The sequence below is a fragment of the Lissotriton vulgaris genome, chromosome 11, assembly GCF_964263255.1.
Source record: "Lissotriton vulgaris chromosome 11, aLisVul1.2, whole genome shotgun sequence".
Lineage (NCBI taxonomy): Eukaryota > Metazoa > Chordata > Amphibia > Caudata > Salamandridae > Lissotriton > Lissotriton vulgaris.
This window is the reverse complement of record NC_141699.1, coordinates 408,478,629-408,504,873: the sequence shown is the minus strand read 5'-3', so window position 1 is coordinate 408,504,873 and position 26,245 is coordinate 408,478,629. Positions and strand designations below refer to the sequence as shown.

At 41.8% G+C, this 26,245-nt stretch overlaps 1 protein-coding gene across 1 annotated transcript in view; it reads left to right on the top strand.

The window, feature by feature from the left end:
- The window catches only part of LOC147679893 (all-trans-retinol 13,14-reductase-like), a 221,280-nt gene that overhangs the window by 98,487 nt on the left and 96,548 nt on the right, over positions 1-26,245 (top strand). Inside the window, exon 3 of the mRNA XM_086943456.1 lies at positions 1,424-1,659. Within this exon, the coding sequence (XP_086799582.1) occupies positions 1,424-1,659 (236 nt within the window). The remainder of the gene's footprint in view (positions 1-1,423; positions 1,660-26,245) is intronic.

Genomic DNA, 26,245 nt, shown 5'->3' with positions numbered 1-26,245 from the left:
ACAAGAGTATCTTATCAGGTGTGGGAGGATTTTGGGAAGACTGGGGCTTTGAGAAGGTGCAGTACATTGTCCACTTTTAAGATGGGAGAAAAGATTTGGTTATTTTTACTATGGCATTGATTGAGAATGGACTGCCGATGGTAACGATTTCAGGAAAAATGACAATCCAAGCATTTTGTGAAAAGTGCTTTTAGGGATCTAACCCACGAGGAGGAGAGTTTGTGGTGCATATCCTGGAAGAGTGGGTAAGGGAGAAGGGTAGTAGTGCGACGGGTGAATTATTTTCACACTTGGTGCCATGCTACAAGCTTGCAGTGCTAATTGGCTTAATTGTTGGAAGGACAGCATCATCTGAAGATTTGTAGGAAGGAGGTTTGAGTATGTGGCCATCCTGTTGTGAAGTGGGTTTGTGAACATGAAGGTAGGCAAAACTTCAGGTACCGTTAGTACTGGTGAAGATGTACATTTATTGGCATTGGCAAGGGGCAGGTGTAACCAACACTGGGGGAAAGGAGGGGAAGAAGCCTGAAGCCAGGCATAGTCCTGATGCATGCAGGGAGAATGGGATAGTGCAGGTCTGGAGCTGATTAAGATGATCAAAGAGATCTGAAGGTGTCTTGGGACAAGTGGGAGGAGCAGAGATGTGTTGACATTGCGGCTGCCCAGAAGGATTTGATGCGGCAAAGAAGCCATCAACTTCGGTTTAACCAGGCGTGCAAAGAGGCAAATAGGAAAGTACTTTGTTTCATTATGGCACGGGCCTTAGGCATAATGAGACACGGGGACATTATTTACAAGGGTCCAGGACTAGATCAACACAAGGGTGTCCATTTATCACCTTTAGGGAACAGAACATCTAATGTGAGGGTCTGTGTGGGGGACATTGGGAGGAAACACAGGATAAAGCGCACAAAAAGGAGAGAGTGCAGTCAAGATTGAAATAGATGTCAGGTGCGAGCAGGCTGGCAGGATTTCAGGGATTTAATCTGGAATAAGGAAAGAAGGCGTTTTTGGGACTGGGATTAATTTAGAAAAATATGTGCAAGCTAGGTTTGACGTGTCCTCCCCCATTCCAGAAAAAAGAACCTCTCTGCCTGGACTCTTATAGCTTTCCAGAGTCTAGTCTCTTGTGTCTTACTTTTTTTTATCAACAGCTAGCTTTTGAGACATGCCAGGCCAGACATTTCTGAATCTGCCTGCGGCCATAATTTCTGCATAGCAAGCCCACCTCTCATTTTCATGCCGCCAACCCCTCCCTTTATCGCTTTGCTCCTGGTATCCAATTCCACCCTATTGTCATTGTGTTTTCTGCTACACTCCTTCACTCTGTCTGCAGGGCCTTTCATATCTATAGCCTACCCCACTGCCCTTTCTAGCTTCACTGTTGAACTATGTGCAGTAATCAATCCCGGTTGCGTTTCAGGAATCCATTACATCGGACATCTGTCGGAGGGTGACCCCTCAAGGGTGATCATGGACCAGCTTACGGAGGGGCAGTTGCAGTGGGCGCCAATTGAGAATCCCTTTGACGTGGTGATACTTGGGGGCACCGGAAAGCAGTATCCACTGTACCATGGCAAGAATGCCTATGCAGAAGGACTCAAAAAACTGTTCCCACAGGAGGCACATGCCATTGACAAATACATGGAGCTTGTTAAGGTAATACAGCGGTAGACCTTTGGAGTGGGGCAAAATTCATTTTTACCCTTCTGTCCACTTTAAGCCACCATAGCTAATTACACTTCTTTTAATAAAGGAACATGGCGAGGGCAGGGCTTGTATCCCTTAAAGCAGCTCACCTCTTTGCTATTTTAAATCAGTAGCCCCCACTACATCACCCGAGTGCTCATCACATCTATTCCCTTGTCTTACATTACATCATCAAAGGTAAGTTATAAAACTAGATTAAGTGCAAGGGTGTAGGTATTATCAGTACAGCAGCAGTGGGGCCCTGATATATGAGGGACCCATTTCACCCAAGTTTTGGCTATCTATTATTACTTAATCCTCACTTGCATTAGAGCCTATGGTACCCTTGTTACAAATTCGGTTAATAGTAAGAGTGGCTCAGTAACAAGTGATCATCAACAAAATAATGCTAACTCCGCCAGCTGAAACACTTTCTTTTTAAGTTTTAAAAAGAGATTTTCTTTGCAATTAATTAAATACAGTATAATAGGAACAAGATAAAATCCTACATATACGGTTATCAGATCAATAAAATATGCAAGAAAAGGGGGAGGGGAGGGGAGAGAAGGACAATCATCAAGTTCTAAAGATGCTTATAATCACAGTACAGTAAATAACATCAAAGTCGAGAGTAAAAAAAAAGAATAGATCAATTAATTTATCACTATAGTTGTAATATATGAAAAACAATCATGGAGATTTAGGAACTTCTTCAAGTCGGGATTATGAGAACTAGCAGTCATGGTAGAAATGTCTAGAAAGGTAGTTATGGGTTGCCATAGGGTGTCACGCTTGATCGCAAGGGAAATGGGAGAGAGATATGCTCTATCTAATCTGTGATTGTAACAAACTGCATCCCACCAGGCTCGATAAGATATGTTTGTAGAATTCCCTGGTGAATTGTTGAAAAGCAACGGCAAGGAGAAGGTCAATTATGGAAAAATGGGTTACCTGGGAATCCCAATCTTCAGAGACACTCCCTAAGAAAATGATTACAAAAGTAAGGTGTACTTGTGTATAAAATATATAATTTATTTGTTGCCAAACCTGCGTCCAAAAAGTATAAATATGCTGGTATTGAAATAATGTGCTTTAAATCCGCTTTGTTAGAAGAACAAGAACAACAAGAAGGGGGAAGAGATTGATTTATCTTGTGTAATGAAACAGGAGTAAATATAAGTCTATTATATATATAAAATAATGTTTTAAGGATGTTGGCTGCTCTGGAAGATGGTCTTATTTTCAACCAAACCTTGTTCCAACTATGGATAGGGAAAATTAGTTGGAGATCTGCTTCCCAGAGTAATTCTAGTGGATAGCTGAGGGAGAAAATGTTTATACAATTGAGAAGCAGAAGGGGTAGATTCCAAAAGCGAAGTAAATTAGGTGAGGAAGCGGAAGATACAGAGGTAGGTACGAAATTATTGTAAGCATCTTGAATCTTTGTGATTAATGAATTGAATTTAGACTCCCAGGAAGAGGGCAACAAAAACTGCACTTGGGGGTTAGCAAACGAGATACAAAGAGCACCATGAAAAAGTTGAAAAACACAATGAAGCCCTTTAGCGTGCCAGTCTTTCCAAAAGATAGTTTTAATAATAATTTGAATGTGTTGGGTGTACCAAATGGAGGAATGCAAATTTGGTCCTTAGGGGAGTTGTGACAATGGAAAATAGATTGAAAGATTTTGAGATGTTGTTAAAGATAGGAAGGGACAGAGACAAAGGTCTACGTGAAAAGGATAAGAATTCTTTGGAGGAAAAAGGATGGAAAAAAGACTTTTCAATATTGACCCATAAAGGTAGACCTGAGGCATCATCCTCCTGTAATAGGAAGGCAGATTGCTTGAGGAAAAATTAGTATGATAAGAGTGAACGTCCGTGAACATCCGTCCGTCCGTTAACACCCCCCATAAACTTGGGTCTTTTAAGTTTCTGAAGAGACATACGTGGTTGTTTATTGTTCCATAAAAATTTAGATAAGATGGAATATATTAATTTATATTGGAAATGAGGTGTATTTATAGGAGGATTGAATATATAAAAGAGAACTATAAGGACCAGCATAATTTTGATCACAAACGGAGATATAATCAGCATGAAAACATAATTTATTTAGAGGAAGAATTTGACACTTGTCAGAATTAAATTTGGCCCGTGTAACTGAAGCAAAAAGCTGTACCTCCGATAGGAAGGCAGAAAGAGAAGACTATGGGAGTAAACAAAAATTAAGATATTGGCATCGGAGAGGAGAAAGGGGGCATCCTTGTCTAACACCCCGATATAAGGAAAATAAAGAAGAGATAAGACCATTTACTAGACTAGAGGACGTGGTGGACGAATATAGCAGAGAAATAACATCAATAAATGTTTTCCCACAACCAAACCAGGAAAAATTTGAGAAAATAAAAGGCCAACTGACTCGATCAAATGCTTTTTCAGCATCTAGGGAAATAGCAGCTAAAGAATGTTTGCAAGACTTGGATTTACTAAGGACATTGAAAAATAATCTAATAATATCTGCAATATGACGACACTTAATAAAACCACATTGTTCCACTCCAATTAGTTGAGGTAACAAGAATTCCAGATGCAGAGCTAATATTTTTGCAAACATTTTATAATCTAAATTGATCAAAGAAATGGGCCTATAAAGTTTACACAATAAGGGATCCTTATTTTCTTGGGTAAGGAGGCAAATTAGAGCATTCTGGAAAGAGCCACCAGAAGATTTAGAAGATATGAAGAAAAGGAAAAGCTGATGCAATTTAGGAAGAAGAAATTGAGAAAAGTGGGAGTAAAACTCAATGGTAAACCCATCAGGGCCTGGTGCCTTACCGTGTTTAATAGTACTGATTGCATTAAGGATATCCTGCATTTGAATTTCTTTATCTAATAAAGGAAAGTCTACATTAAGGTCTGAGGGAGGCTCAATGGAAGGGAAATACTGCTGGATATACGTAGGAGAATCGGGTGTATTGAGATCCTGATAAAAATGGGTACAATCAGCCTGAATTTTCTCATTCTTATAAAGCATACGATTAGATGAAGTAAGAATCAAATTGATTTTGGAGCGTTCCTTTTTTATTTTACGATAATTGGCTAAGAGCCTTCCTGATTTATTTTGACCTCCATAGTATTTCGCAAATGCCTTAAGTAAAAATGAATTTGCGTTATCTGTGGAAAATTTATCAAAAGTGAATTTTAGTGTAACGAGACCTTCCAGAGAGGATTTAGAATTTGTACGGTAATTGGAATGTTCTAATTGTTTAATACGTGTAGTGAGGGATTTCAAAGTACTTCAAGAGGATTTCGTTTTGCAGGATACATATGAAATAATGAAATCTCGAGACACAGCTTTAAAAGCATCCCAAATAATTTATGGGGAGATAAGTGTATCCATTTTCAAGAAAAAGGGTATTATCAAAGGATTCAAAACTTTGGGTAAAATTATGATCTAATAGGAGAGAATTGTTAAATCTCCATATTCTAGTACGATGTGTTGGAGGAAGGAGGTCAATGTTTAAAAGTACTGGAGCATGATCCAAAATAAGTATAAGAATAATATATGATTGAGTGATGTGTTGTGCAAGGGAGTGGGAGAGGAATAAATAGTCTAATCTGGATTGAGAACAGTGTACCGGGGAGAAGAAGGTATATTTTAAAAGGGTGGGGTTGCAAAGTCTCCACGCATCCACTACAGATTGTTGTGCAATGGTAGAAGTAAATTGAGTGTATATAAGAGAGGGAATAAATTTGGTTTTATAGTTACGATCAAGTATAGGATCAATTACCATTTTGCAATCGCCACCCACCAGTAGATAATCATCCTTATAAGTCATCAATTTGGACAGAATTGCGGGCCAAAAGGCATTATTGGGAGAACATAAAGATTGAAAACAGTAATAGGTATTTTGTTAACTTAAAGGGAAACAGACACCCATCTACCTAAATCATCAGAATCTTGTGATAGCAATTGAATATCTAAGCGTTTGTGACACGGAATGGCTACACCATTACGTTTTCCATTACTAGGTGAAGGAAAACATGGCTTACCCATTGTCGTTTAAGTTTAGAAATTTCTTTGTCTAAAATATGAATTTCCTGTAACAAGGCAATATCACATTTAGAATTGGAAAGATAAGTCAATACTCTCTGACGCTTTATAGGGTAACCTAAACCTTTAACATTCCAAGATGCAATTCGCAAAGCCATCTATATTAGAATAAACATATTAAACAATTTAAGTTAAAAAATAGAAAGAAAATGGAGCAATAATAAGATATAATAGATTAGATACATAATGCAAAATAACAAAAAAAATAGCAGGGAACTGGAATGTATATGAAATATAAGATACGATGTGATTATAAAGGAAGAAATTAGTCAAATGAAATGTGAAGGAAAAAGGAAGAAACAGGGCCTATTATATAAAAAAAATTAAAGGATTGTCGGAAAAAGAATAATTAAGAGAAAGAGAGAAAGAATGGAAGAAACAGAGAGAGAGAAGAAAGGAAACAAACACTAAATATACATAAGACAAAACAAATACATCAAAAAAGACATACCAAAAACGAGGGTGGTGATGCCACATAAGGAAGATGGCACAACTGATCAGATAGCTCAGGGCAAGGTCGGGGGGGGGGGGGAGAAACTACATCCAAACGAACCGGTGATCACAAGGGTAAAAAAACCAGGATACTACACCAAATATAGACAGAAGAAACGTGAAAACATGAAAACATGAAAAACAATTCGAAACTTGAACAATTAACGCCATTCAGAAGAGAGAAATCACACATCATAACATTAAATATTGAAAAATCTGGAAACGTCCATGTCCTCTTTTCTACAGTTGTCGATGAAGCGTTGCAGCAAAGCCTGATCTTCAAAATTCATTGTTTTGTTTTTATAAGTTACTTTGAACACACATGGATGAAACAGGCCAAATCTAGCATTAAGATTTCGCAGTGCTGGTCTCATATCTAAAAAAGTATTTCTCTCGTTTGCTGTTTCCTTTGCATAATCCGGGAAAAAGAAGAGATTAGAACCCTGCCAGGTTATCCGACGTTTAAATTTGGCTGCTTGTAATACTCTTGATAAGTCTGTGTATTCTAAGAGATACATAATGAGACCTCTTGGTTTTGTATGAGGAGTTGAAGAACGTGGGCTGTGTCCCAAGCGATGCCCTCTCTGAATATTGAGAATTGGAGAGTCAGGAATACCCAGGATTTTTGGAAGAAAAAACTTGAAAAAGTGATAGGATCTGAACCTTGCTGCCCCTCCATCAGACCATATAGACGCAGGTTGTTACGTCTGTTGTGGGTTTCAAGATTTTCAATTTGTGTTTTAAGAGATGTAATATCCGTTTGCATTGCGGGAATCCGGTTTACCACAACTTGAATAGAATCGGCACTTCGAAGTTGGAAGTGGAATATTAGAGGAAGATGATGAAGTAGTCACTGGGTGCGGCATGGTATTGCTAGAACCCTCTTCCATGCTGGATTAAAGAATATTGCAAGGATTATAATCTTTGAGAGGAGATGACGAAGCAGATACGTGTGTAGAACGCCTCACTCGCTATGTTCTCCCCATACCCCTTTGAAGGCCTGTCTAAGCTTATTTTGTTTTGTAGGTGCTTAGAACAGGAAGTTGACACTAGGATGAGAAACTTCTTTTCGGAGAGGCAAGATGGCGGTTTGTCAGTAACCGCTGTGCACACACAGCACCAGAGCTCCTGATTATGATCAGAAGACACTGATCCGGTATCGTCTGAACCGCTGGCTCAACCCCGAACAGCTCCTGAAGATAATGCAATGCTTAAGGAATGTCAGAGAATATACAATCTGGACCCTAAACGTTTATCATCTCTCTACGGCTGGGCTGTCCTCAAATTTCTATTAAACTCAATAACCAGCTCTCACAACGAGTCTGATGAGTCTGTTGCCCCCACCTACCGTGGAATTTCATCTCCAGCAATGACCCCGAACGTTGCCGCAGCATTGCTGTTCGCCGACGCTCGAGCAAGAGCGGCCAGATCGGCTTTGAGGAGAATGCGGAACGCCAGGCACAGAGGGATGCCGGAGACATCCAGGCGCTCGCAACGACGGAGAAAGTGCCCCTCGAGACGGCGGTGGTCATCAACTCATTGAGACAGAACACTGCTGCATCGGGCTGAAAAAAGGATCGGAAGAAAGATGCTCCTGGCTCCACTGTAATCGGCCTGTGGCGAAAGGCTCCGGGAGTGCTTCCGGAGCAAGAGAAGAAGCGCCTGACAGCGTCCACTAGCGATGCGGCTGTGATTGTCGTGGCCCCTGAAGGAGTTGCATTAGGCGCTGCGGATGAAAGCACCGAGGAGATGAATGCCCAGCGCGACCCCGTTAAAGCTCGATCAACCCCCAAAGAGAAGCCTGACCCAACTGCTCCGGAACAACTAGCACAATCTGCCACTAAAGAAGTAAGTGCTGTGGGGCTAAAACCATGAATGGAACGGTAACGCTGCTAACGCTAATACTAATACTGACATAACCTTTGAGGCTCCAGAAGATATTGACTCATTAGCAGAAGTTAATGTCTCTAACTTTGCTAATCTAACTTTGAGTAGCGCACAGGGGCGAGGGCAGGATGTACAGGGGGCTCAGGGGATACAGAAAATCGTATCAGACTTGTATACGTCTCTAGAGGGATCTTCAGGTTTGAATGAAGAACAGAGACTGGTTAGTGCAGCTAATGAGCAGGCACAGGCAATTATTGATTGCAATGTGGAGGGAGAAAAAAGACCAGAGTGATTTCTTCTCCTCCGACGAGGCAGAGAATGGAGGAGAGTGGACAGACGACTCTGTGTCATACCTTACTGATGAGAGTGGCAGTAGCGGCAGTAGGGGGGATAAAGTAGAGATCAATACCATAATATCTAAGCCAGCTTTGAAACGCAAAGAGAAGCAACATTGTGGAAGTGAGCTAGCCTGGGATTACACTCCCACTAACCAACTTATGCTCCCCTCGTGTAGTGCCAAACCAGCTCAGCAGCTCACTCACCTTTCGGTCTGTCGGGGGCCCCCATCAGCAACGCTAGATACAGTACTACAAGCTATAGCAGCACATCGCGAAAAAACAGCACAAGATGGACGCAAAGCACAAGCAGCATTGCGCAAGGTTCAAGGGGCTGTACGCAAGCTCACGAAGACTTGTAGCTCTTTTGGGGATAGAATGACAGAGATTGAGTTCAGGGTGCTCTCCAATGAAACCGAACTTGCCACGAACCAAGAAAGAATCGAATCCCATGAATCTGAGCTGGCGGACGTTAGGTGGAAATTAGAGGAATTTGAAAACCACGAACGAAGGAATAATCTTCGCGTGCTGGGGTTTCCCGTGGTGGCAGAAGGGGACGACATTCGCTCTTTTGTGATCAACTTATTCAAAGAATCTCTGTCGGAACTTTCAAATTGGGATTGGGATACAGAAATCCAGCGAGTACACCGTATGCCTTTCAAGCTCCCAGCAAAACCTGGGACATATCCCCGAGCTATTTTGGTGTACTCTGGCAATTTTCTGCTCCGACAGTCAATTTTCGAAAAAGCCAAACCTGAATCTAAGCGTTCTAGTAAAGGGGTCTCCTATTTTGTCCGCCCCAGCTTTTGCCACACCACAGTCGAAGGAAGGTGGAGGCTTCGCATGTTAATTAAGCCGTTTCAAGAGAAAAAAGCACAAGCATACCTAAACAACCCTGCACGGCTTAAAGTCATTTATGGAGGCCAAACAAAGTTTTTTCTCTCAGAGATCAAAGCTAAGGAATACTTGGACGAATTAAAATGAGCTAGCTAGACATTACTATGTGCTCTTAGAGTTTAAAGTGATGATTACCTGACTGCACTTGGTAAACTTGACATATATGCTTAGTTTGACACGATTTGGGCTGAGTCTCACACTTGCTGGAGGAGGGTTCACCACTGGGGTCTGCACAATATTTTCCTTTTATAAATGATTAAAGACCGGTGTCTTCTTCAAGCTATTAACAAAAGATTTACTGCTTAAAGCTCTGTGTCTGTGTTGCATATTCATCAACCCAGACTCTTATGGAGTCTGTATGCCTCATTCTGGGCTCGCATCGGGAGAGGGAGGGGGACGTGGCACGCGGGTGGATGGGTGGGGGGGGAGAAGCATCAAAAAAGAGGAAAAAAACATATCCAGGCACAAAACAGGAGTCACCAATAGTATAACTATATCCACACTAACTCTAGGAAGTACATTAACAAAACGTTTTACATCCCAGGGAAAAAAATCAAATATTGTTGGTACAGATAGTTAGAGAAATAAGGAATAGGTCCCTATGGAGAAACTAAAAGTGTGTACTTAGAACGTAGCTTCATGATAGAGGCAAGCGTCTGCGATTGAATAAAATAATCTACCAAAACTCTGCAGATATAGTATGTCTCCAAGAGACCACTTGCCATGGGACAAAAGTTTTTTTTTAAAGATTAGGGGGTATAATTTGCTCTCTTGTACTACCCAAACATCCACCACGCGTGGGGTAGCAATACTCGCTAAAACTTTCTTAGGCCCAGTTATCCGTAAGGTGGCAGATGCTCAGGGTAGTTGGGCCATCGTTGAGTTAACTCTGAGCATAACTATCTTGGCCAGGCCCACTTGTTTTTTGTGGCGATCTGAACATCTCGATGGGATCCTTATTTAATAATCAGGAGCAGCAAAAGTATTTGGGCCGCAAACCGCGAGTATTCAATGCAATTATTCGGCTCCGAGATAGTCTTGGTCTGGTCGATATATGGGATGCAAAAAACAAATCAGACCCGGGGTTCACATACTTCTCATGCCCTCACAACAAATACGTTAGAATCGACTACATACTTACAACAAGGAATATCTCTAGTCAAGCTACAATCATTAAATATCCCAAAACAATTTCGGACCATAATGCTTTAACCCTTACATTTAACTTAACTGCCTTTAGTAAACAATCTAGGAGCTGGACCTTTGATAGGAAGTTGTTGTTTAATAAGGAATACATCAAATACATTTCCAACTGGGAACAAGAATTCTTTGATATAAACCGCTTTAGTACCCCAAGATGTGTGATCTGGGATTGTTTTAAAGCAGCCCTTAGAGGTGAAACGGTTAGCTATGTAGCTATAACCAAAAAGCAACGTAATAGTGAGTATAACCAAAAGATATTCGAACTAGCCAGGGCGGAGGAAGCGCACACTACACAAATAGCTCGAGGGGAGGATGGGAAACCCACTATGTATCGTATGTTAGTATTAAAAACAGACTTAAACTCTGGGCTGACCCAGAAAGCCGTCGAAACCTTTAAAGCGCATCAGAGGAATGTATATGAAAATGGGGAAAGAGTAGGCAAGCAGTTAGCACTGCTTACTCGTCAGAAAACTTCCTTTAATGCAATCTCAGCTATACAATCGGGAGGACATACGTACACACAAACAGCCAACATAATCAATGCATTCCAACAATGCTATCAGAAGCTCTACCATAATGATAGCATAGCCAATAGGGTCGAGCGATTTCTTAACGATCCAGATATGAGCAGGAGCTTAGATGCCACAACCCAAGAGGACCTCGAGAAAGAAATCGTCCTCACAGAAGCGCATATAGCTCTCTCCGCTCTCGCCTCAGGGAAGGCCGCTGGCCCTGATAAAATCCCCCTTGAGTTATATAAAGCTCTGAGCAAATATCTATGTCCTCTTCTTCTCAATCTATTACTCGGTATACAATGGGGTGGGAAGCCCCCGGAGTCCTGGAAGGAAACAAATATAATCATCTTTCCAAAGAAAGGAAAAGCCCCAGACCAGCTGTCATCATACCGCCCAATTTCCCTAATTAACTCTGACTCAAAATTGTACGCCAAAATGATGGCTAATCGGCTTGGGAGGGTGGTCGAACATCTGGTCTCCCCGTGGCAGCATGGTTTCATCCCCGGAAAAGGTACCACCGACCATACTAAAAGGGCTATCTCCCTGTTTGACATCATGTCCGGGACGGGGGGGGCAGATGTCGATGATCCTCCTAGACGCCGAGAAGGCCTTCGACCTCATGTTGTGGGATTTCCTCTGGGCAATATTGGCGTATAATAACTTCGGCCCCAATCCTATTAAATCTATAATGGCAATGTATCAAGATCATAAATCTAAACTGCTGATAATGGGCTCCGAATCAAGCACAATCCAAATCTCAAGGAGTACAAGGCAAGGTTGCCCTTGCTACCCGATATTATTTGCACTCTACATGAACCCCCTGATTCTAAAACTCCTTGAAAACCAAACAATTAAACCTGTGGTAACGGGCCAATGTGAAACCAAAATATTGGCCTACGCCGATGACATTGCTGTTTTAATTTCTAACCCTGCTGAGGCTACATCTGAAATAGAGGCTGCCACACAAACTTATGGGCGCTACTCGGGATATTCCCTTAATAGGGATAAAACAATTATACTCTGTACTGATAACATCGAATTTACTGATCCCAGAAAATCTGAAAAAGCTACATATTTAGGTGTATGCATAAGCCCAGATGTTAAATCTATCCCCAAACACAATTACAAACTATTAATTGATACTATAAGAAAGGACTTAGAACGAGTTAATAGCCTGCACCTGTCAATTATTGTCAGAGGAAACTTTTTAAAAATGAATATACTCCCTAGGGCATTATACCTATTTTGCGCAATTCCGCTGATCTGTGAAGACAACATTTTAAAGTCTCTAGAATCTTTAATGTCTAAATTTGTGTTGCAGCACGGTAAAATTAGGAGATCTCTAAAACTCCTTTCCTTGCCACAGCACAGAGGTAGATTAGCAATCCCTAACATGCCTTTCTACTTCTGGGCTGCTTTTCTTCAACAAATGGCTCCACTCCTTAGCACCACCCCGTCTACTGGTAGTACTGGAGATACAGCAGCCCCCTCTATCTATGAGCTATCAATAGGTACTAAAGCTAAAGGTCTGTTTTTAAGGCAACTAGAACCAGGCTATTTAAAAAACAAAAAGAAATTTAAGGTCATCTCTAATGCTTGGAAAATCTGGTCAAGGACTGCTAAATACATGCAGATCTCGAAGATAAATCGATACACCCGCCTATGGCGCTCAACAGTGCTTCCCATGCTAGCCAACAATGATATTGCTAAGAAATGGGAAAACATAGGAATTATCACAGTTGGCGATTTCCTGGGTGAGGATATATGTATCACCTTCGTAGACCTACAGAGGAAATTCTATCTATCTATCTAACTGTGATTGCTTTAAGTTTAATCAGGTCTATACTATTCTAAAGCTTAAAGCACCCAACATTAATCTAGAAAGAAGTCAAATTATAGAAACCATTACTAAAATTGCCATTAAAATCGGCCCAATATATGGGCTTCTTTTAGAGAAGCTGCAGGATGACATGGAGCAAACAGAAGCAGCTTGGGCTGGCAAACTATCCAACCCAAATGTAGATATCGATATGAGTCTATCCTTATCATCACGTCTACTCATATCGTCTAGTTTAAAGGCCCAGATGTACAAAACGATTTACAATCTATATTTTACTCCTGCAAAACTACATGCATGGGGAAAAAGGATAAACGACGTATGCCCGAGATGTGCAGTAGGTCCAGCTAGGCTCATACACATGTTTTGTGAATGTAGTAAGTTAACATCGATCAAAACAATGATGCTGGACTTCTGGGAGGAGGTTTTTGGACATAAAGTAGGTGATTCCCCCACCCTCTATATGCTTTGGTATGATAGCACACTCAAATTCAATTTTGAGGAAGAAGCACTGTTATTTATTGGCACCGCTGTATATAGAATAATACTCGCAGCTCGTTGGAAAGACTCAGACTCGCCGAGCTTCCAAATGTGGCTGGCTCGCTTTCTGGGGATCTTCAACCAAGAAAGTGCTATCTATGCCACTAGGAAAAGACAAGCTAATAGGCGGGGCAATAAGATTTGGTCGCCCATATCAATTTGGAATACAGGGGTTAGGCCTCTCGTAACATAACTTGGACCTACCCTCTTACTTATGTATTATTTATAGCTATATATGCTATGTATAAAAGCTTGATGCAAAATGTAACTTATTCACTCCGTATGAGTTTATGAATTCCTGATATCCTTATTTTTTTCTGTATATAAGTACTTCATTTGCTACTGTACAATTATGTATTCTCCTTCTTTGCTCTATGTGAATGACTTCTGTTTTACCTTGATTTTTTTTTTTTTTTTAATTTTTTGAAAACCTTTATTGTGCATGAATAAGTGGACAAATACGGGTCTACAACCACCAGGCCGACCACGATACGTACGTTAGCACAGGTGCAAGCATTACATCCCCCAGCAGCAACAGGTAAAAGCATTACATTCCCCATCAGCAACAGGTAAAATGTCAACAATCAACGTGCGCCACATTGGGAAAGGTCACATGGCCGGGGAAGAGGAGAAGTGAAGGTTAATTTTTAAGGTTTTTTTTTTATGCATGTTCATAATAAGATAAGTCAGTAAAGAAGAAGAATTAAGAAGATTCGAGTCCGCACTATGACTTTACGACATGGGCAAGCGACATTATAAAAATCAACAGTAAAAGTAAGCGATTAAGACAAAATGGCGGTGCAAAACATCAGCAAGTCTTCACCCAGTATGTACGCACCCCCTGCAGTGCCGCCCCCTCCCTGTCAATCCCAACCCGGACCCAGAACCGAACCAGCTTTAGAAAGCGCAGAAAACAGAAAAAATAAGGCCCATAGAACCAAAAAATATCAAATTACCCCCCCACCCTGCACCATTGTGGAGGCTACGGCCTGCCCCCCCCCCCCCAACAAAGTGCCTGTCGCCCTCTAAAGAACCCGAAATATAGACGAGAAAGGAAGAGGAAGGAAAGGAAAAAGAGAAATAACTCTGAATATAGGGAGCGAGAAAAGAGTAAACTAGTCTGCGACTCCCAGGGAAAGAAAGTGGGGGAGGAGCCCACCCAACCTCAGAGCTCCCGAACTTCCCAGCCGCCATTAGTTCCCACTCCGTGCATATCAAAAAATAGGGATGTATTAGAACCGAAGGACAGGATCAGTAAAACAGAACATCAGGTCAGCTGAAAACCACCCCACCACCGGCAAGAATAGACATAAAACAAATCAAGTTCAATGTAAAATAAGAGGAAACAGGATATGCCACATTACAATAACATTTCAATAGTGAGGATCAGTCCGGGTCGTCGCCTGCCAAACAGTCAGTATCCTCAAGGCGGTCACCTTCAACCCTGCCCCGAGCGCTGAAAACCCTCCAAATATGTCCACCACTGCAAGCCTCTCTCGATAGGGACAAAGGAGCAAGATGGCCGCCCCTGACAACAAGGAAGCAAAGGAGGAAGGGACGAAAGTCTCAAGTCTATAACCAATACAATGGCAATAGGGACGGACTGTACCTTCGTGGCCGAAAAAACACACTTCGCCAGGTCGGAAAGGAAGCACCGGGGGCAGAAGTGTCCAAAGGGGCCAACAAATGAGGGACAGAGAAACGAGCCTTCTCAGTGATCAAAGTGGGGGGCAACACTGTAGCAGGATCCACACCGAGGAGAAAACCAACAACAATGTTGCCAGGGGCGCTGCGCACCCCAGCCCTCTCATGCTGCAACTGTGTAACCCTGCCAGGATACGTTGGGGGCAGCAGGGGGCCGGGCGGCCCCGGTCTCGTTGCACCAGAGGAGGCTCCCTCGATTTTCTTCAGTAGTTCTTGAGTGTTCCGCCGCCATGTTGTGCCCATGTCCCCAAGGGCGTTAAGGATATCCCCATATGCCGGAGTGTTCCGAGCTAGCATCGGATCCGCTGCAAGCGGCGCTGCCATGGAGTCCGCCTCCAGTCCGGGCGCAGGCAAGGTGGCGCGCGACAGGAGTGGTGGAGCAGCCCTCTCTTCGTCCCTAGAGACGAGTGCCATTGTTGCCCCTGAGGAAGTCTGCAATAAGGAGAGGCGGGCAATCTCGCTATAGAGAGAGCAAGCGGTTAGATCTCCCGTGAGATGTAAGTCACAGCACGAAGTTTGCCCAGATTAGGAATCGCCTCACCGCCTTCCTCAATGCGGGCGTGAAGCAGTCGGGAATCGCCCTAAAATGGCGATCGTCCAGGCAGTGGGTAGCGGAGCGGGGGGAAGCGCTGCGTGGAAGGCTATAACTGCACACAAACACGCACCTCAGCAAAGGGGAGTCACTCTGCAACGGGAGAAATATGTGCTAATCATTGCAGAGGTCGCCATGCTCCCGTAGTCAATTGCACCTCCCCCGCTCCTCTGCCGGCCAGGTCCTGCGTTGTCCTGCAGTGGCGATCGGCACAGCTACCCGGGCAGCTCCGGAGGTCAGCGAACTCAGCAAGTTCCGTTCCAAATTCGACGGCGGAGGTCGCAATGGAAAGCAGTCCACTTCTGGGCATTCTTTCCTTCGATTCCAGCCCGGTGGGAGATCGGATGAAGGACAGGATAGTGCTACAAAGCAGACGGCTTGCGGAGCCAAGAGCTCAGACGTCCGTCCCGTCCGCCATCTTGGCTCCTCCCCTGTTTTACCTTGATTTTGATAATAAATATTTAAAAAAAAGGATGAGAAACTTCAACTAAACTTCCCCACCTTGAAGAGTTTAATGATTCCAAAGATGGCTTGATACCTTACTTACCCCTATTCAAGTCAATTGCTATTTGCGCACCCCACACACCTTGTCTAGCTCAGGCAGAAACATGCTCTCTAGTGGGCTGCAAGAGGAAGGGGGGTGAGCTGTCTACTGAAACCAACCTCTCATGGCCGACAACAGCAATCAACCCATTTGGACTCAAATGTCTCTGGGTTGTTTTTTTGTTGCAGATTTTAATAGCGCGAACTCGACCCGAAGGTATTGGAACGCTTTACATGTGCACCGGTTGCATTACAAGGACACACGCACTTTTCTTTTGGTGGGCCACATCCTCTCCCCAACAGGGGATTTCTGCAGTGACAGAAATCTGTGTGGCCACAGGGGAAAAAAGAGCCCCTTAACCCCTTCGCTGCTGGCAGAGCGCCCCGGTGCTCATGATGAGCTCAGCTCCTCATGAGCCACAGCGCTCCGGTGCTCATGACGAGCTGAGCTCGTCATGATCACACCCGTTCCAATGGAACGCTCAGCACAGCAGGGGAATCAGCCCAGCATGCGAACGTTCCATTTAACGGGCGCGGTCATGACGAGCTCAGCTCGCCATGAGCACCGGAGTGCCGTGGCTCATGACGAGCTCAGCTCGTCATGAGCACAGGAGGGATTAGGAAACCTATCATAAAACCAACAGTTCACTGAGGAAGCTTCTTGAACACTTTCCTGTATGGTTTCAGGCGCCTGCAGGTACAAAAAGCACGCAAGGGGCTCTCTTACAGTAGTCCATGGAGACAAGTGGAAAGCTCTGCACAGTGTATATTGCGGTTGATCGGCAGCGGAAGCAGCAATCTGATCTCTGGTTCCTCACACAAGATAGCACCATGCTCTCTGGACAAGCACACGCAGTTGGGCATGGTGGGTCTTTCCGCTGAGTTCAGGTCAGCCCTCTGGACATGGTGGCAAGTTTGCCTCCTTCTCTTCATGTACAGTAATGACAGATTTTACTGCAAACTTTAAGCCTACCCCGACTCTCGAACAGGATGGGAACAGTGCACTTGTTCACTTGTCTAATCATTTCTACACATAAGTGCATACAACTTTGCAGAATGCACAAAGGTGAACTGAGGAACTGGTGGGAGACCACCAAAGTATTTTCTGATGTCAGTCCTGTGGCTGACAAATCAACAAAATCACTAAGATGCTGAGCTGCACACAAATATTTAGACGGAGCCAATCCAATTTGATGTTTGTTGTCCAGAGTGATGGTAATGAGACATCTCATAATATCTGCAGATCCTGCTGAAATCTCTGGACCCATTGAGGTGTCGGGCATCTCGTAATAACAGCACTTTATTGTAGCTTTCGGTAGACATTCTTAAAGACCCTCAAGAGTGTCTTTCTATCAGAGAAAGAGATTTAGAGGAACCAAGATTTTCTCCAGTAGCCATTCCAACCCATTCCATTTGTCCTGCTCAATTGAAAGCTGGTCTTTTCCAGAATTTGAGAATGGATTACTGCATTGATATGTTATTTTTTTGGAGTAGACATTAGACTCCTTTTCATCGTGTTCTGATTATTGAAAACACGAAGTCGTTTGATGCCTGGGTTCTAATAAAATGTAGACATTTAACCTGGAGCAGGTTTGCAATTGCAGTGCAAAGTGGTATCTTGAAGCAAAAGTATTTTTGGTTTTACTCCGGGGCCCCTCTGGAACCCTCCGAGGCTTCCAGGTAGTGGAGATTAAACATTCTTTCCCTTGATGGCTTTAGTCTGCCTTTTTCATGTACTGTACATTTGGTGTGAATCTAACCTGGCATGTTAAAAGAAAAACACACAAAAACGATCAAGATGATGGAATTGTTTTGTGTTTTTTTTAACTCTGAAACATGTGACTGCCCCACTCTGACAAAGCCTCGGTTTGAAGCAAAAGTGATTGGTGTACTAATCTGCTGTTGAGAAATGTACAAAAAAAAGTTCCACCAGCAAATGATTTCTGTTCATGTTTCAGTTTGTGTTTGGGCATCCATGGGCTAGTGCTGGGGATTAAATCGAGTGAATGCGAATAACAGTATTGTTTCCACACCTTTGCAGACTTGCTAAAATACTTTCAAAATATGTTTTGAGAGATCCCAGTAGAAAACATGCCTGTAACAAAGAACGTGGCCCAAACCCATTTACGTGCAAATTAAATTAGCATTCTTTTTTCAGCACATTACTTGTATTTCACTTTGAAGATGGCTACTGCAGACCTTTCCTTTCTCAAGTTCCGCGTGCTTGGCATTTGCAGACCTCTTTATAAGGATAGACCAGCACATATGCTGTTCTGTGGGTGATCTTGGAAGCCATCATGTTTGTGGGTTTTGTAGTAGATGTGCTTGCCGTACAGATCCTTGGAGAACAGACGTTTTAGGCTGTAGGAAAAGGTAAGCTATAGTCATGCCAACGACCACTACTATACTTGTCAAATCACCACCTGCTCTATTCTGCAAACCTCTTCCTCAAAGTGAGTAGCTCTAGGTTTCTAAAGAGCAGAAGTGGACATTTCACTAGTCGGATTATTAATTGTTTATTATTATCCTCCACAAGGACACTTATCTGTTATGCCCACAGTTTTGAGCGTGTATCTTCACTGGGCCATTTTCTTTGATTGAAAGTTGCAGTGGAATGTTTATTGTGGAATTGTTTATGTGTAATGTAGCAGACCACACTTACTGGTTTGCTCATGCTGACTTCCCGCCAGATGCAGTGCTCAAGGATGTTTCTACTCAAATGCATTTATGATGAGTGCCAATTAGCATGACACACATCTTCCACTGTTTAAGTTTCCTAAAGGATGTTGAGTTGACGGACCCGGTGGATACACCTGTGGCTCACAGTGGTACAGAAACTGATGAACTTAAAAGACACTTATTGATAGTGTGCTCAAAACGTGCAGATCGCTGCCCCCTCACCAAACTGACTCCCAAGGAGATAAACAGCTGCAGTTAGTGTGGTATAACCAAGGGTGTAGCCTTTTATTCACATAGTCACATAGCATTAGTGAGGAATGATATCCATAGTTAAGCAGACATTATTGTGATGAGAATACATGATTTAAGATAAGCCAAAGACATTGTTGTAATGAAAATACAGGACGTAAGATCAGCAAAACAGTTCAAAGATTGTGCAAGCAATTAAAACCTTTGTCTCCATCCATTACAGCTCCCCACTTCAGAATGCACTTGTAAGATCAGCCAAAGACATTGTTATGAGAATAAAAGACACAATATCATCAGAACAGTTCAAAGAGTGTGCAATCAATAAAAACGGTCGCCTCCACCCCTTACAGCTGAACATTTCGAAATGCAAAAAGGCCCCTTTTTAATCTCCATCGCCCACGCCCTCAACCAAGGGCATCCAGGGCATAACTTAATGAGAACTTCCCCTCCATCTGACAGAGGGATGGGCAATACCCACAGTTTCACATACACCTGGGCATTGCATAGGGCTCAGTACTTAATGGGGAGCCTATCACCAGGCAAAACCCCACAGAATGTACAACTCCAGGCATCCTAGGTTAGGGCAGAAAGGTCCAGGACTACCAGCACAAATCAGCACCCCTCCAAAGGGGTAAGTTCAGTAAATCAATTCAAACTTTGGGTAGCTCCCTATTTCTGCTTCAAGAAATTCTGCCACAGGGCAAAGACGTCAATGGCAATCTCGGCCTCCCCCCAGCCACCTCCGGATGGCCATCGTAACCATCCTTAAGATTGTGCGACTGCGGGTGCCTGGCTTCTGGCCCATAGTTTTTCCATCCCCTGGACCCCCTTATATGGGTTCCCGAAGATATATCTCAGTCTCATTTGGTACATGCCCACCGGCTGACCACCAGCACCTTAAAACCTAGGCCATACCACAACTTTACTGTTTGGCACAGACCACCCTAGATACATGGATCGCCCAATGCATTCTCACCCATCTCTGTTTTCTCCCAAGCCGGAGGCTGACGTGTCCTCACCCAAAACCTGCCATCCAGGGATGGATGTAATCTCCGTATCCCTTTGGCATCTCCCGACCTTAGCTAGGACTCGCTTTCCGAAGGATGGATTCTGCCACTCGTGAATTGTTCTCCCTTCCTGAATCCATCTGTACATTCCTTGACCGCCGTATATAAGATTACCTACGGTTTCTCAGAAGGTAATTCTCGGATCTTCGAACCCCCAAAGAAGCGCAAAATGAGGGAAACTATTCTACACATTATCTTGGTGCCACACGATTGAGTCCTTTTCTCTCAAGTGGATGATTGTGTACTAGCATGGTCAAAGAGGATGACGTAAAACTTTCGCCTCCATTTCTTGAAGGCGACGGCTCTGGGTGAAGATCATCGATTTCTCCTTGTGGATGAGTCCCAACAAATACCAAACACGTGTAGAAGAATTTTCAGCACTTGCTGTTTAATTTCTGGTTGGCAAACACTTGATTGACCATCAGTAGAAATATTTTGGAGGGGTGCATCTACCAGAATGTACTGGAATGACTAATCTACATAAAGTGAAAAAGAAAAGTTGGAACCATATAAAATGCCAAGCGATCTTCAAACCTGCATTCTATGTAACTGTCTCTTGGTGGATGTGTAGATTTTATTGTCAAGCGCTTCCAACCGTACAAAGTGTTAATGATAGCATAGAGGAACTAAACTCGGATTTAATGGCTGACCACTCTGTTAATGAGGGTGAGAAAACTTCCATATCCATGGTAGAACAAGAAGGGGAGAGGGAAGAGTTCTTAAAACTGGTATGGGAGACGTTTAAGAAACTACTCAGGCCGTTAGAAGTCAGGTTAACTGGCATCGAGAACCAGCTGCTCGAGGTAGAGAAAAGTGTTATAACGTTATCTAGTTTAAGTCTTAACTGCACTGACATACCTCCAATGTCTATGCAAGCACCAGCTACTGCCCCTGTGGTACCCCTGAACACAAATCCAACTAGTGCACAGCAGCGAAAAGAAGGAGCAGTAAAAAACACAAATACAAAATTGATAACAAATACCACAGTAAAACCAAATCCTATACCTTTGAACTCGTCATCTGTAAACACCACTAGTAAACCCTCGTCGAAGGGTCCTGTTCAAAGCAAAAAGTTGCAGTTGGCAAATGTTGCCACTACCCACTCTTCTATCCCCAATACTCCTGTTCCGCAGAAATCCTCATCCAATTTACCTGCCAATACTCACACTACTCTTGGCAGTAACAAACCTCTGGCTGATAGATCCTTTGCCAACAGACCAAACAGATCTAACTATCAATCTGGCCATGCTTATAACAACTTTAAAGGAGGGTACATAGATCTGCCCCCTGACGCTAGCCCTTTTGTAATTGTTCTCACCGGGGTACCTGAACTGGAAAACCAATACGAAGAGAACTTTCAATCCCTAAAAAACAAGGTGATCTATTGGTTAAATTCAAATAAGTGAGAATTAAAAAAGTTCATATAGTGGTAACAATATATATGAAAATTGAGTTAAAAAACAGAAAGTGGCAGATAGGATCTCTACGCGCGTTTCGGCGAACCAGCGCCTTCTTCTGGAGTAGCCACACAAAGCTCTAAAACAAAATATATTTAAAAAAACATTGCATTAGTTATACATCCTTGAAGAAATATGTACACAACATATATCAGTCTATGTCTTAACATTGTAGCCAGTATGTCTTATATAAAGATAATGTTTATATATCTTTTCATTTCCCTGTGTATTTCACAAATCCATTCAGACACAGATATTTATTGAGAGCAATACTCATTGGAGCAAACTGATAATAAGTTCAAAGTTTGACCAGGTATTTAGACACTGAGATATTTATGGAGAGCAATACTTCATGGCCGCTTTTGAAGATGAATTCATCCATAATGAGATTGCCCCCTTTTTTGAATCTGTCTCCCATTGGTCCAGATACATTGACGACATCTTTTTTATCTGGACCGATGGGAGGCAATCTCTGGATGAGTTTATCAAATGGATCAATGAAGCCAATACGAATTTACACTTCACTTCTAAAATTAGCAGTGAAAGCGTAGAGTTCCTTGACATTGAAATAAGGAATGATACGGGCATCCTGAAAGTAGATCTTCACGTAAAACCCACCGCAACGAATACCCTTTTACATTATCATAGCTTCCACCCAACTACACAAAAGGATAGTATTCCTTTTTCTCAATTCTTAAGAGTAAGAAGAAACTGCACAGATTTAGCAGACTTTGATAAACAGGCCCTAATAATGAGAAGCAAATTCATTGAAAGAGGCTACCCTCATAGATTAATCAGAAGCTCTTATAAACGAGCAAGATATTATGATCGTGACAGCTTACTAAAAACAAAACCTCCCAAGACTAATAATCAATTAGTATGCATTACAAAACATTCGACATTAAACACTAAAGTTAAACAAATCATTAACTCTAATTGGCATATCTTAAACAGTAACTGTACCACTGAACAAAAACTCATTAAACCCCTATTTGCCCATAAACGAAACAAAAACATTAAGGAGTATATAGTTCATTCCAGATTTAATAACAACATGAATTCAGAACGTTTATCACAGAGATCTATCCTGACAAATAAGCCACTTAAAGGTACATTTCCCTGCTCATCTTGCTCCTCTTGTAATAACATCATAGTAGGAGAAGAATTTACTCACAATGAGCATAAAACGAGGGCCAAAGAGATGTGGAATTGTCGATCATCTAATGTGATCTACTATATACAATGCCCATGCCTGCTAGGCTATGTGGGAGAAACATCCCGCATGATACAGACGCGTCTCAGTGAACATCGCTCAGCAATCAGGACAAAGAAGTCAGCCTCGCCTATGGTGAAGCATTTCATAGAGAAAGGTCACAGTGAGAATGAATTCAAATGGAGAATCTTAGAGAAAATCCATACCCCTGAATCAAAAGGAGGAACAGCAATTCGTAAAAAAAGAGAAGTCTTTTGGATTTTCGTTTTTAATACATTCAACCAAGGCTTGAACAGCGAAATTCCCTGGGAACATGCAATTTTATAAAATTCCTGTTCACTCTGGTACAAAGATTTTTTCACAAAATTCAGTAATAAATAACGAATACAATATGGGAGACATTACACTGTAACCGGGAATGAATCCAACAATAACCCTAACTTACTTATAAAAAATTATGGAATTATAATTAAACACGTTAATCTTGATGTATTTTACTGAATTATTAAAATACACCGCCACAAAAAACATCAGTCCTTATAGGATCTGTTGTTTATGTCCATTCCTGATTGAATAGTCCTATCTCTATTGTAAATGAAGTCACCTGAATTCAAATTAAACCCTTATTAATATATCATTCTACTTCTAAACCTTGACAGACACATTTAAAGCGCTATAATAAATGTACCTTAATTTTCTCCAGTAAAGCGCAAATTTTAAATATATATCTAATGGCAGAAATTACAAAAATAGATGCCCTGTGTCAAATAGGTCTTCTATGTCTATTTTACGAAGAGTCCTATTTCTATTTCCTACAAAGAGGCCGCTCCCACAGGTCCTTAAAGGATCTGTCGTTTATGTCCATTCCTGATTGAATAGTCCTATCTCTATTGCAAATGAAGTCACCTAAATTCAAATTAAACCCTTATTAAATTATCATTCTACTTCTAAACCTTGGCAGACACATTTAAAGCGCTATAATAAATGTACCTTAATTTTTTCCAGTAAAGCGCAAATTTTAAATATATATCTAATGGCAGAAGTCACAAAAATGGATGCCCTGTGTCAAATAGGTCTTCTATGTCTATTTTACGAAGAGTCCTATTTCTATTTCTCACAAAGAGGCCACTCCCACAGGTGAGTCGGCTTTTATCCAATAAAATTCCCCTATATATACTAAGCGGAAACCAATCCGCTTCATCAAGCTATCCTGCGAAACTAAGACGCCACCCGTCGCTGCTGAATACACATCCTTCACGGCAATCCCGCCGCCGGACTTGTTGTGCCCTGCTGCTAACCACAGGTAAAGAATGCCCCTATCGGCAAAGCATTCAAAAAGGACCCGTCCGCGTCATTTTTAATTTTTAACAAACCCCAACTTATTCAACACTAATCTGTACCCATACGCTATTTTGTCTTATAGAAAGGGCGCTCCCCTTCACTATCTTCAAAGAGCCCTGCCGACTTACTCGGGTAAGATTTCCCGATCATTTCCTAACAGAGTTGTACTAAAAACGCTAACAAACAGGACATAAAACCAATACATTTTCTTTGAATTATTTCCTGTTTTAGGCAGGGAGATCTTTTAAAACGGAACCACCTTATATCCTGGGTGCTCCAAAAACTTCACCCCTTCTATGAATATTTCCTGCTAGATTACAAGGTAAGCTACTATAGGACCAAAATAATAGAATGCGCTAATCGGAAACATCAGTTAAATCACTCTAATATTTATATTAGCTAATGCTTTATATTGACAGGGAGATCCTCTTCCTCTTTCAAAAAAAACCTTCGATTTTAAAGAGCTCTGCCGAAATATTTCGGGTAAGATGCGATACCTTGTTTTTACATTTGAATTAGATAACTGAGATCAACCGCATGACCTGGCTAATATTCCTGATCTAATTTCTCTCTCCACAATATCGAACAGGCAGGGAGATCTTTTAAATAACTCGACAACTGAAGCTTACTTGAATTCAAATTTTTACCAAATTGATCAATATCGAACCACCAATACCCTTAAGACTTATCCGGCAGGCGGGATTTACAGAATCTGGTCAACTTATATGAGGTAATTTTAGAAATAGTTTCCTATCAGACTCAAGCTATTGATAATGGCCAAATCAAGTAAAAAAGAATGCTCACTCATATAGTTCCAACGTATATATGGCAAGCAACCCCAATCCTCAGGAGTCGGATCAAATAAATATAGTCTCCAAGGTCAATGCACAAAAGAGTCCACTTTCTGTATGTGAAGTCCTTGTAATTTATTTCAAAAGTTGATTACACCAGCCAACACGTGTTTCGTCGTGCATAAATTATACCTCGACTTCTTCAGGGCTGTAATCAAACAAAACATTTCCTACAGTCAGTATAAATATTTTTCCTGTAACTAAAATTAGATGTGGGATAGTACCAACCACCATCCAGTCAGATAAAGGCCTGCAGAGTGAAGAGTTTGAAGTGAGAAAATGAATCATCAAGAAACCATTCCAGTTCTAATAACCACCCAGTGTAAGATAAAAAGAAAAAGAACCCTACCACCAAGATATATAAGCAAGGTAGGGGTAACTTATCACCTCTGTATCTTTCCGTAATCTCTCATTCTTATATGGTCCTTATAACGTGAACAAATCAATCAATCTGAAAAAACAGAGGCGTATCAAATAATATATACCTTAAGTGCTGTCACTAATATCAAAAGGCAACTGTATATTCCACTAATGAATCCAAACAGAAATGATATGCCAACTAAAATTGAACGTTCACCCCCTATGTTGTTAATAAATTGGGTTTACCTTCAAAATCTCCTCACAATTCATCCAGCAATATGTCATCAGTGTCTATCTCTCCATTCACCTATAATTTCCACCGAAGTCAAAAGTAAATGTATTACAATCCAAGTTTTTATTGCTGGGTAGAATTGATACAAACGTGTATCCTACAACACTCACCCAGTAATTATCGTCTGGTGTGTTCTAATATGTTATCGTTTAGACTTCACTTGTCCACTGTATTCTAAACAATAGAATTAGCACATGTCACTCCCCAATTTACGGTCCATGTACCATAAATAAAATATTAGACCATCCTGTGAGTAAAAGCATCTGACTCAGTGCATACTCCTAAACCAAATACAAAGTTTAAGTAGAATTATTATACAAAGTCATTTTATACACAAGGTTCCCCTTATCTTCTGCACTGCTAATATAAAGTTCACCTCTAATGTA